Source organism: Nothobranchius furzeri, chromosome 7, assembly GCF_043380555.1.
Source record: "Nothobranchius furzeri strain GRZ-AD chromosome 7, NfurGRZ-RIMD1, whole genome shotgun sequence".
Lineage (NCBI taxonomy): Eukaryota > Metazoa > Chordata > Actinopteri > Cyprinodontiformes > Nothobranchiidae > Nothobranchius > Nothobranchius furzeri.
The window spans coordinates 36,662,190-36,674,522 of NC_091747.1; the positions used below are offsets into that span (position 1 = coordinate 36,662,190).

At 45.0% G+C, this 12,333-nt stretch overlaps 1 protein-coding gene across 4 annotated transcripts in view; it reads right to left on the reverse strand.

The window, feature by feature from the left end:
- LOC107382627 (NEDD4-like E3 ubiquitin-protein ligase WWP1) overlaps nt 1-12,333 on the reverse strand; it is a 31,774-nt gene that overhangs the window by 716 nt on the left and 18,725 nt on the right. For 3 of the 4 annotated variants that reach the window (XM_015954843.3, XM_070553328.1, XM_015954845.3), the window contains exons 12-25: nt 11,256-11,310; nt 10,849-10,933; nt 8,858-8,986; nt 8,574-8,646; nt 8,416-8,487; nt 8,216-8,304; nt 7,981-8,140; nt 6,166-6,299; nt 3,514-3,654; nt 3,302-3,422; nt 2,974-3,078; nt 2,712-2,808; nt 2,559-2,631; nt 320-720 (exon numbers count right to left, since the gene is read on the reverse strand). In XM_015954843.3, coding sequence (XP_015810329.3) covers nt 621-720; nt 2,559-2,631; nt 2,712-2,808; nt 2,974-3,078; nt 3,302-3,422; nt 3,514-3,654; nt 6,166-6,299; nt 7,981-8,140; nt 8,216-8,304; nt 8,416-8,487; nt 8,574-8,646; nt 8,858-8,986; nt 10,849-10,933; nt 11,256-11,310 — 1,434 coding nt within the window. In that variant the 3' untranslated portion in view covers nt 320-620. Of the gene's footprint in view, nt 1-319; nt 721-2,558; nt 2,632-2,711; nt 2,809-2,973; nt 3,079-3,301; nt 3,423-3,513; nt 3,655-6,165; nt 6,300-7,980; nt 8,141-8,215; nt 8,305-8,415; nt 8,488-8,573; nt 8,647-8,857; nt 8,987-10,848; nt 10,934-11,255; nt 11,311-12,333 lie in introns of those variants that run through there. The other variant, XR_008565999.2, reaches the window with a different exon arrangement.

Below are 12,333 nucleotides of genomic sequence, written 5' to 3' on the forward strand. Positions count from 1 at the left end.
TGAGCACTCGTTTGTGCCCCTGCAGAAGGATCCACTGGTTGTCCTGGACCACTGGGAGAAAACCCTAACTGGGAGCGAGCGACGTTCTGTGTTCCGGATCAGAACCACTGATGACGAACCTTGTATGACGGCGAGCTCGTTCGGAGATTCAGCGGTCCATGCCAAAATGTCTGCGTGCATGCCATGGCGGCAGTCACAGCAGTCTCCTAATCTTCACGGGCAGCATGCAAGCGCACATGAATTCCTAAATGACTGCGGGTCTGACAGGAAAAAGGACTTCAGGCACCAAGTTTCCTACTTTTTGCCTTTTAAAGGCTCTATAGAACTAGAGCCTGAAATGAACTAGAAACCTCTCAAAAACACCCAACGCCGGTCAGCTGATGGAGGACACGTAAAAACATCCACCGTCTCAGGACGCTAAAATGCTTGCATATTTCATGTTGGAGCACTCTATAATACAGCCTGGGACCGCCACAAGAATTACGCTGCAAATTAAGATTTGGTTTTAGATGACAAAATAGCTTATTTACATTGGTGGTTATCTTGTGCAATTGTTTGAGTTTGTTTCTCTTGGCTGAGTGAACAGCGGTGGTCCGGAGTGGGCCTGTGGACTCATCCCTCTACTCCTGACCAAATCCCTCCGTTTCCTCGATGGCAAAGAGAAGCTTCTCCTTCAGCTGCTCATAGCTCTTATAGGGAGGCAAGTCCAGACGATTAAAACTAGAAGGATAAAGGAGCAGAAATCAGTCAAGTGTAGTTTGTTAAACCTCACTGATACCTAAGGATGATGAGTTTTTACAACATCATACAGATCTGTCATGTGGAATAAACGTATCCCTGCTATGATCACAAGTTTACCTCAGACTGGTTTAGGGCTTTAACAGCTGATATGAAGTGTCTCTTTTATAAAGCTTAGTAAAAAAAAACAATCAGAATCTATTTAAATACACGATTTGGGCTCGTGTGTTGAGATTAGGGTTGTGACGATTAGAAATGTTTTGGGCACGATTGCAGTCCCAGATGAACGTGCCTGACCCATCTGCAGCTGGATCTGACTTCCTGATGGACAGGAAGCAGCAACTCAGGCTGGGGAAGAATGGCTCTGACCTGCAGACCGTCAGCACCGGTTCCCCTCAGGGCTGTGTTCTCGGCTGGTGTCCTGGTGCAGCCACAACAACCTGGTGCTAAACACCCAGAAGACAGCGGAGGTTGTTGTGGACTTTAGGAAGCACACAGCCCCACTTCCCCCTTAAACCTGTCTGACACCCCCATCACAATGGTGGACTCATGTCACTTCCTGGGCACCATCACCCAGGACCTCAAGTGGGAGCCCACCATCACCTCCATCACAAAAAATGGGCCAGCAGAGGATGCACTTCCTGACGCAGCTGAGGTAAATCAACCTATCAGTATTGGTTGACGAGTATACAGTTGATGAGGCAGTTCTACACCGCAGTCATGGAGTCCATCCTCAACTCCTCAGTCACCATGTGGTATGCTGGAGCTACCACCAGGGACATGAAGAAGCTGCAGAGGGTTGTGTGCTCTGCTGAGAAGGTCATTTGCTGCAAACTCCCCTCCTGTACACCTCTAGGACATTTGAGGCGTGCAGGTCGGATCATAGCCGATCCGTCTCACCCTGGACACGGAGTACATAACTGAAATCTGTAACTGTCCATGTGGACAAGGCAAAGGTTTTATGGTCACACATGACAGGAAGAAGGACCTTTAGCAGAGCTGGCAGGAGGTTCTGAGTGGACGTCTCCTCCCAGGAGCGGACATTCCAGAAAACTGACTCAAGATCAACCAAAAAATCTCTAACTCACTATTTGAAGGTCGACGCTTGATGTCACAGACCCAGAGCTCAGAGGAAACGAGTGTCACAAACCAAACCTTCTGGAGTCAAATGTGCCAGATGTTAAGAGTAATGAGATTACAGTCCTGTGTTGAGGAGGAGCTTGTGTAGTTTAAAGACTTTTTGATGTGACCTCCTCTGTGAAGGGAGCAGGGCCTTCAGGAGTGTGCCTCAGCAGCTCTAACCCTAACCCTCAGGCTGGCTCAGGAAGGTCTGCTGCCAAAAAGCAAAGACCCAAAACCTCCAAATATTGATTTTTCTTTTCACGAATAAGAGATCAGGCTGGGATGGAGTCCTCTCCCTCAATACAATCACTGTTTAACTAAAAGTTTGCAAATTTCATCTCAAAGTAGTCACAGATCATTGGTGATGCCTGGAAAACTTCTCCTTTAGTTTCAGAGACAAATGAGACAAATGAGACACCTAATAGATAAAACAAAGGGAACATACACAGGAATCAAACCGTCTGTAATTAACCGCTGTAATAAAATCTGTACAACTGCACCAAAGTCATCTGCCCCTCGTGACCAGGCCATCTATGGGCATTATTATGGTGTTACTCCTAGAGTCCTGCTGGTTCATTCCAGTCCCCGCCTGGTGAGACTCGGTCTTGTTCACATGACATGATTCATCTATAAAATGACCTCAGCATTCAGATGTGTCGTCCTGCTGACCGCAGCATGTGTGTGAGATGAGCACTGACCATGTGTGGCTCCGAGGAAGCCACGTGTCCTTCCCCACCTTCTCAATGCAGAACTTCTGAGGACCGTTACTTCCTGAAATCCATCAAAACGGTGAGCTGAGAAGACCGTTTGCATCAGCGCAGCTCCAGATGTTTCACATGTCTACTACTGACCCATGAGCTCAGCAAAGCCGCCCAGAGGAAGCCTGCAGGTTCCAGTGACAAACTGCATGAGTCGCAGTCGCACCTCATTGTCCACTTCTTTCACCAGCTGCGGGGACGAAAGTGAGGACAAACTCAGTCATCATTACTGACCCGACTGCCCCTGCTCAGCTCTAGAGGACGGAGCCAGACTTTAACAAACACACGGAGAAACAAAGCCACCACGAGGATGAGCAGCTCTCTAAAACCTGTAGCACAGGTGAGGAGCGAGTACCTGCCAGAACCAGATGATCTGTTTACTGTTCCTGGTGTAGTGGCGGTACACAGTGTTCCTCTGCCAGTCCTGTAGGTCCACCTCCTGCATTCCACACAGCATCACCTAGATCACACACACACACACACACACACACACACACACACACACACACACACACACACACACACACACACACACACACACACACACACACACACACACACACACACACACACACACACACACACACAAGATGATAAGTAACCTCTATGGCGTGGCCTTGGACGGTGCGCGTCAGTGTCAGGTTATAATAAACGATGGAAGTTAAAAGTAAATGACTGCTCACCTCAAGCTCCTTTTCATCAAAGTACTGGAGCCACTGAAGCGGAACCACCTCATTGAATCCATCCAGGAAGGCTTTGGTCTGACCTTCGACCCCACGTGAGAATCTCCATTCTGCCATCAGACTGCAAAAACACAAAGCAGCAGAGCATTTCAAACGGAGCTGCTCTGAAGGAAAGCCAGAGGCGGAAGGGTTTCCTGTGATGAGAAAACAACCTGATGTATTCTTCTTTGTTTTCCTCAGTCACCAGGATGTTGGCGCCATCGGGTTTGAGGTCATGAGAAGTGATCTTCCCCAAGATCTCCATGTCAACTGAGAAGTACATCTCCAGACCACATTCCTCTATGTTGTTGTCCCTGAGGGGAGGAGATCCTGCTTATTAGGGGTGTGTCCTGGCAAGAATCTGGCAACACGACATATTCTGGCACGAAAAGTCAGATGATAGTCGCAATTTTTAGGACTAAAATTAATCGTACAAGTCAGTTCAGACACCTCTGGTGATTTTGTGAGAATAAAGGAGGAAAATCCTGCTGCCCCCTAGCAGTTGGAGTGTGAATTGCACCACACAATAAAAATTCTGGAAATGTTTGAATGAAAATGCTCAATAAAAATAAATCAATGCACAGCTTTTAAACACAGATTTAGTATCATGACATTTCAGTGTGTCGACAAGCTCATACTTGTTTCTTGTTTCAAATGAAAACAAAGAAACTGACTCAGAGCTGCTCACAACACTTTCAGGCTGTGGGTCTCCCTGATCCTGCCTCAGGCAGCTCTTCCCTCCAGTCCAGCAGAGAGGAGGCTGTTTGGTGCAGAAGTCTGAGGTGTGACCAGTGGAAATGTAAAACGTTACGTGCTAAGAGAGCTCTGGTTCAGTTTAGTTTAGTTTCAGGACCTTTATGTGGAAAAAGAACCCCCGGACTCGCCAAGTGAAGAGCTGACAGAGAAATGCAGCTCGTATGTGTAAGGGTAAACCAACATGGTGGCCTGAGGCTGTGATGATCTGCGAGGCCAGCAGGTGCTTGACACATTCTCTACATAAAGCCATCTATCACGACACCTGCCGTGGTTCGTGCTCAGGGTTTTTCCTGCGTTCAAATTTGCGTGGCGGCCACCTCCAGCTAATGTTGTGCCGCCCCAGCCTGATTTCACTCTGCCCCCAGCTATATGGATGTTATTTTAACTGCAGTTGCAGCGTTGCGCCACTACACAGGTGCTGTATCAGCAGCAGTGCACTAAAAAGCGCGAAAACCGCTGCAAAAAAAGATGAAAAATGGCTTTTCTCGCTAGTTGGTACATATCTTTGGTTGGTGCTATTGACGTCCTGATTTTCCCCCAGGCTCTTCCATATCAGAGTAGGGCTCAGTGCGACAAAAAAAAAAAAAACACTGTCTGTGTGTGTCTGTCTATTTTCCCCAGAACTTTATTGAACAAAAGTAAGTTACGTGTAAGAAAAATGCTTTTTACTGGCACACAGTGTGGAAATCTGGATGCAGTGGAGGAAAATAAAGGAACCAGCAAAGGCAGAACTGGTCCAAAGTTTGGGATCAAAAGTGCTGCTACACACAGATAGGCTAAAGCTAACAGGTAGCAGTCTCACGATCAAGTGGCGCACAGAAAAATATATGATGATCGAAAAACTAAGACTAAACTCTACAAGCGGATGAAAAGTCCCCACCATCCTGTTTATCCTGCATCCTGCAGCACTCTGGATCAGAACCGCTGCAGATACGAGTGACATTACTGCTACAAGTCTAAGGCAAGCCGTTGTAGTATATAATCCACAAACGCTTCTATCTCTGAACATAATTTGAACTGGATTATTGCCAACCCGTACATAATGGACATGCCACCATTACACTGTTAGCAGCAGAAATGAAATGTTATTACCATTTCCAATACAAATGCATGTTAATGAAATGCATTATATTTTACTGGATATATTTATGTGTTATTTTGACTAAGATGAGTGTTATTAATACAAACCTAAAATGTTACTGAAATGTAGGTTAAATATTTAAAAATATTTTTAACTATAAATATCAGATGGGAAAAGGGAACTAAACACCAATCTAATGCATATTATTGAGCCTTTTATAATAAGTCTGTTATTTCAGCCTGATCATTTTGTTGTTTTATTTCGTAATTTTTAGCAGCAAACCAGTTTTGTTTCACTTGAAATATTGTCAAATGGAATACTCTATTCATCAACAGAAGCTTAGATTAGAACACTTGACAAAAAAATATTTTGCCTTCAAAAAAGTGAGGCAGTTGAATGCACCGAGTATGCATGTGCTGGTGCATGGTCAGGACGGTACCACCTCTGCCTCCATTTGATTCAGGAAAAACCCTGTTGCTGTACCGGCTAGACCTGGTAAAAGTCTCATGGAGCTGGTTAAAATCTAAACAATTAATGACAAAGCCTGCAAAGATATAACTTATGCAACATTTTATTCACTTTTTTTTTCAGTTCTCTTTTATCTCAGTGATTTATTTAGTTCTGTTCCACAGTGTTAACTTAAAGATCTGGTACTCAGGAGTCTTTTTCATTTTCAACGTTTGAAATGTTGTCCTTGCTCTTATTTCCGATGCAGGTAGGGTTGTGGGTTCAAAAATACCTCCCAAACTGAATAAACGCCTATGAAGAGAAGAAGGGTTTGTTCAAACGGACTCTAAACATGGAGCACTGAGCACATTTGTTCATAATGGGATGCTTTTTCTCTCAGAAATCACGTGAATGAACAAAATCCTTTCAGTAATATTTTAAAAGAACTTTCCTCTTGAAGGAATCTTGAAGGTGATTCGTAACACCCGTAACCTGCATGTCTATCGGCCACACCAAACGATGCTACAGCCCTGATGTTTACCTGATCCATATGAGTGAGTTGTAGAATTCTGGGTCGATGGACTCCAGGTCTTTAAGGATCAGCTTCTTGTTCAGCATGCGTTTGTAGAAAGGCAAGGAGAAGCCCGTGTCGATGAACTTCCCGTGGAAAAGGGCCTACAGGAACACAAGAGATGACTAATTACAGAAATACAGATTATGTGCAGGTTCGTGCATAAAAGTGAAAACATATGAATGGCTGCTGATTGAAAAACATCCGGAAATTAAAGCTGCAATAAAAAAATCTGCAAAACTGGCTAACTTTTAAACACAAAGACAGTCAGAGAACTCTCACCCTTCTTGTCAGCCATCATCCCTAGGCCACTCCCCCCTGATATGGGAACCCGCATTGTCAGAGAGAGTGCTAAACACCAGTCACCAGTTTCTAGATCCAAGCATTTTTTGTTGTCTGTGACTTCAAATGGTGTTTTTCTTTCTGGTAGTTTGTCCTAAAGTTGAAGTGGTAGCAGCCACCTGTTTCTGATTCTCTGATGTTATTGAGCGGAGAACCTCTCACACCAGTGGTATTCTGATGCTAAATAACTGAGTGTGTGTGATGAATGGAGGACCCAGGGAAATGCAGCAGTTCAGTGAGCCAGTGTTGGACAGCCGTCTTCTGACCAGACACCGCACTAAACAGTTTTGTGGGACAGTTAGGTGTCCTAGGGGGAGCTCTCTATGAGCTGTTAGCTGTTTATTGTGTCAGTAGCTAAAATAAAGAGTAGCAGTTGGCAAACAGTGAATAAATAGCTCAAGAAGAAAACTCAATTCTGTTGGCATCATGGCAGAGCCTGGAAGTAGGAGAGTAGTGTCTCTGGAGGAGAAGCAAAGAGCTAAAAGTCGGCACAGCCTAAGGAGCTAAAGGAGGCTATGAAACTACGGACCGATGGTGACCTGGCTTTGTTGCTACTGAACTTGTACGCAATAATATTTTGTACAACAGCGAGGATCGTTTTACTTTGTGGTTTATTTTAGTATTAGTCGGCTCATGTAAGTGTTAGCTTGTTTATTAGCCTTAGCTACAGCAGGCGGCAGGAGAGTTGTTTACAACTGTTGTAACTCCACTTTCAACCAGTAGGGCAGAGGAGCAGGAAATTCTTTGGTGTTACTTTAATACTAGTCATTACTTATTCCCAACCAATCAAAACCACAGACCCAGGTATGCTCCATCACCAAGCCCTCCCCTCTTAAACAAACATAAAACAAGAAGTCACAACAAGGAGACTCAGGAGAAAACTGTCCCATAAAAATGTTACAGTAGTTCACCAGCATGGCAACATTTTGATTTTTACACGTCTAACAGAAAAGAGACAACAGTCATTTACAGATTTAGCAGAGAGTTGATGAAAACCAAGCAACTAACTTGTTTTATCATAAAATAATAAAAGAAAACGGTCCAGCACTAGTTTGGATATTCCCAACACATCCTGGAACGTGAGTGGTGCTCCAACTCATTCTTCTTTTTTCTTGTCCTCACGTCCAACATGTTAGCATTAGCAGTAGTTTGGGTTAGCTTTACTGCCACCAGCATTTATTTATTTGCCGACGCTGAAGTGGGTTGGGACACGCGTTGTGTGTGTGGGAGGTGTTGATCCAAGCTTATGAAGTGTTCTCCACAGCCACTTCAACATGACTCATTTACCAAGGAGAGCGCGTCAGAGATGGCTCAGGCTTTTGGTACATCGGACACCCCAAGCTGCCTTTATTCAACAACAAGGTAAATGTGGCTTTAGATTCTGGGATCCCTTTAACACCTCCCATCCTTACAGGGCTGGTGTGTAAGAGCCTGTTAAGGTACCATTGCGATGAAGCGTCCGATGAAGCAGAAGTAGGAGAGATGGTCCGGGTTGATGGCTGACGCTGGGTTGATCTGCAGACAGTAGTTGCTTTTCCCAGCATACTCAAACAGGCAGTACATGGGGTTTAGCACTTCATGGGACAACAGAAAGAACCACTCCCTACAGAGACAGAGACAGGATCAGTCAGATCAAACATTACTTCACTTATCTTTAACTTTAGAAAGGTTAAGCTACCGAGCTAGGCCACCATAGTCCAGACCCTCCTCGCCTCTGAAGATGACATAAAGCCTCCTCCTCAAGTCATAAGGTTTCAGGGCCATGATCTGAAACACAGACACACAGGATCAAACTAAAGCAGAAAAAACGTACTAGCAAACGTCCACCTCTTCAGTGATTAACAACAGAACAGCTGAAAGATGGCTGGAGGGTCTCACTTGCTGAAATGAGTCTTCAAAGAGTGTCTGTCTGGAGACGGTGATCTTCACATGGCTAGGGAGAGCGTTGGACTGGGGGAGGACAAGGAGGAGTGGAAGGGTGAGAAGAAGATGCAACGAGAGGAAAAGGGTAAGTAAAAGAGGGATGAAGTACTCACCTGGCACAAGTAACGGAAATGAGCCAGCTTCCATCTGAAGCTGCGCTCGTATGCAATCTGTGGGCCTTTGGTGCTGAGGAGAGGAGGTGTTTACAGGTGAGACATAAAACAAGAACACCTCTAAACAATTACCACGAGTTTAGAAGCACCTGTGAATATGATAACATGTGAATGTAAAACAAGCAAGTGGCTTATGACTAATGAAATGAGGTTTACATGTAGAGGTCGTGTTTACACCGTGGTGATGTAGACGTGTGGGTTCATATGAAGCTAGCAGTTCTTACACAGAGGACTTTCCAGTGCGGGGGTCACTGAACGTGGTGGTTCTGGTGTTGTGATCCACAAAGTAACGAACCCCTTCCCTTGTGTAGCGAATCTCCCAGCCTTCAGGCAGAGGATCCTCGTTCTGTAGCCTGCACACACACACACACACACACACACACACACGCACACACACACACACACACACGCACACGCACACGCACGCACACGCACACGCACACGCGCACACACGCACACGCACACGCACACACACACACACACAAAAGTAAAAGGTGAAACTAAAGCCTGATTCATGCTTCTACGTCTGCGTCAGTGCGGAGACATGCAACGCCATTATCCGTCCTTGCGGGCCTGCCGGAGATCTCGGCAAGGACGGACGGAGTCGAGCTCTCTTTTCTAAACATCCGTCAGTCGAGACGGACAACGCAAGCTTGTGATTGGTCAGGACGCCGCTGTTGTTTACAGCACCGCCATTGCGCCCTCAAAAACATAAAGAGAGCCGAGGATAACTAGCGGCAGACACGGAGCAGCTTGAAGAATGCCTCGCGAAAAAACTCTAAAATATGAACGTTTAATTCCCCGTGACTGGAGGAGTGAAAAGATGCGCAGCAAGCGTTTTATTTGTGGACGGAAATGACAGGAAACGTGGGTTTAGAGGCGGGGAGTGCATGAAGAGGTGGAGGAGAATGATAGACAAATTTGTCCGTGTTAAAAAGTCTCTTATATACACAAAAACACAATATAAACACACGATCTTGGACCGATACATGACAGGATACCACAGAACAGCGCTACGCCCTCTATTGTCCTGCCGGGCAATTGCTTTGCAACACTCTCCAGGAGACGGAAAAGTATGAGAGCAAAACACTTCCGTCAATCCGTGCGTGTCTGTCCCTTGCGGAGCTGACGGAGAAGCATAAACCAGGCTTAACCAAGTGTTAATATCTGATGACCCATTAGCAGAACCAGGTTCATCCTGATGTCTTCATATTGGTCAATGATCCAGAGGGCCTCTCTGAGCCTGCAGCACGTTGGCCCTCTCTGACATGATTATCTTTCCCACTGTTTGACGTCAGCAGGCTGTCTTAGGTTTAAAATGAGAACAGCAGCTTTACTGGTAAAGCAGGTTTGATTGTGATCAACCGGTCGATGGTGACAGTAGTGCAGGTTGATGGCAGCCATAAACAATATTATCCGAAGTCCTGTCATCAAAAATAACGCCAACAAAGTGTGAGTGGTCCTCACAGGCATGTGGGTGACACGTCACTGGCTGTAACCCGTGCCCCTTGCATCATCTGAATCTTCTAACTTGGCTGATCTGAAAGGAACTTGCAGGACATCAAGCTCCTGTGTGTCAACTAAACGTGGTGCTGAGTGTTTTAAATAAGACCTTCTGGTTGCGGTCGTTAGCGAATTGTAATTTACCAGTGTGCCTGTTTTGAATGATGACCTGTGAGCCTTCACCTGGTTGTCAGGCCAATTCCCTGCCACCTGTATCATTTCCATGGACGTAATTTGGGGGGAGGGGGGGGGACATGTCCCCCCCACTTTTTCCAAAGTCAAGCTTTGACCCCTGCACTTTTTACCATCCAAAAACAATATTACGCTATTTTAAATTGACACTGGTTGAGCTCTAGGACCAAGCAGAAAACAACCATTTGTGTTGAAGCCTGTTTCCCATTAGAACATACAGTAAAGACACCCCCCCCCCCCCCCCCCGTGTCCCCCCCACTTCTAAAGTGAAAATTACATCCATGATCATTTCAGTTTTCAGTTGTAATGATGGGGAAACCAGCGCAGAAAGTATGATGGTTACATCTTTACAGGTATAACTTTAAACCTATTCAGTCCAGTCTAATCGTTTGGTGATCTTATTAGCACACGAACCACAGTCTGTGTGAATGACACAATTTCCTGCATACAATGTTTAACGCGCTACACAGACCCAGTGTGTGTGTGTGTGTGTGTGTGTGTTTCACTGCTCCGAGCTCACCCCTGGGTCCGAGGGTCTTCCCACTGTGTCGTCTTGGTGTTGTGGTTAACAAAGTACACTCTATCATTGGAGTCCACTCGTCGCTCTGAAGTGGATGAGAAATAAAATACATTAAACCACGAGTTGGATCAAATAAAAAGGCTTTTACCAAACAAAACCGACTCATGGCTTTAAAATATAGATGAAGATGTTCAACAAATGTTTTGGCTCAGTGAAAAGGTAAAACAATAGGCCGAATGGTGAAAAACGCACACGCACGGACACACAACACACACGAATACTCAAGAAAACAAGGTTTTTAAAAGCAAATAGGTGTGATGTTTTCTCTCATCAACAAAACAACAGATGTGTGTTTTTGTTTCCATACATAAAAACCAGCTCATCCAGGACAAAGGCTGTGGACCTACCCCAGCCAGGAGGCAGCGGGCCAAGAGGGTCGTTCTCAGCAGACATCATGGAAGCCTGAAAACGAGGGAGACGCTCAGAGACTCCACTCAGAAAACTAACTCTTCCAAATATTTCAAACTTTTAGGAGAATGAAACAAAGTTTACAAAAACCAGATAAAAGTGTGTTCACTGAGGGAGAGCTGCTAAAAACGACTCAGCAGTTTGTCCTTTACTGTGTGTGAAAACAACATGGCTGTACATTTAACTAAAGAGTTTCCATAACCAGAAAAATAAAACCAACTATTGTTGCTTCAGATAAATAGAGTTATGTATCATCAATCAATGAGAATGTTCCCGGTACCCAGCATGCTCCACGGGGCGAGGCCCTGATGCACCGGTTTCAGGATCTAGAAGTTAGCCAGGTCAGAGGAGAGCTTCAGATGACAGGATTTGGTGTCTACTTCCTGATATTTGGATATCTCTCCTCTGATTGGCTAACAGCAACGCGACTCTACCACTGACTATGTTTGCTCCGCAACTTTGATGATTTACCTCTCCAAATAACACAATCCATGGAGTTCTGCTGTGTGGTGGAGTTACTAATGCTAATGGTCATCTTCTACTAGGCCAAGTTGTTCTCTGCTGTTTACAGGATGCTAAAAAGACTATTTTTATGTTCAGCCATGATAATATTCACAAATAATATTAAAAAAATTGTTTTTCAGTGAACCACATCTTTAGGATTATAGTCGGTCGGTGTTTTAAAGGTGTAGAACACTGGAAAAACCATTTAAACTTAAAGTGTCTTAGATGTTAGCGTTAGCTAACGGTTTCTGCAGGAACCTTAAACTCCTTAACACATGGAAACATCAAGACAACAGCCTCTCAGCTTAAATGTGTGTCGGTGTGTTACGCTTCTATCCATAATTTGAGTTGGAACAATGTACTGCTTGGGTGATTTGTTTGAATGTCTTTGTTCAGTGGATGAGAATAAAATAAAGCTTTACAGCCTTCTGGCACGATGCTCAGAATAACCTGAACACGTTGTTTTTCTCTTCCACCAGACCACATCCTTTCCCTGAGCAGGTTTCGCTGAAG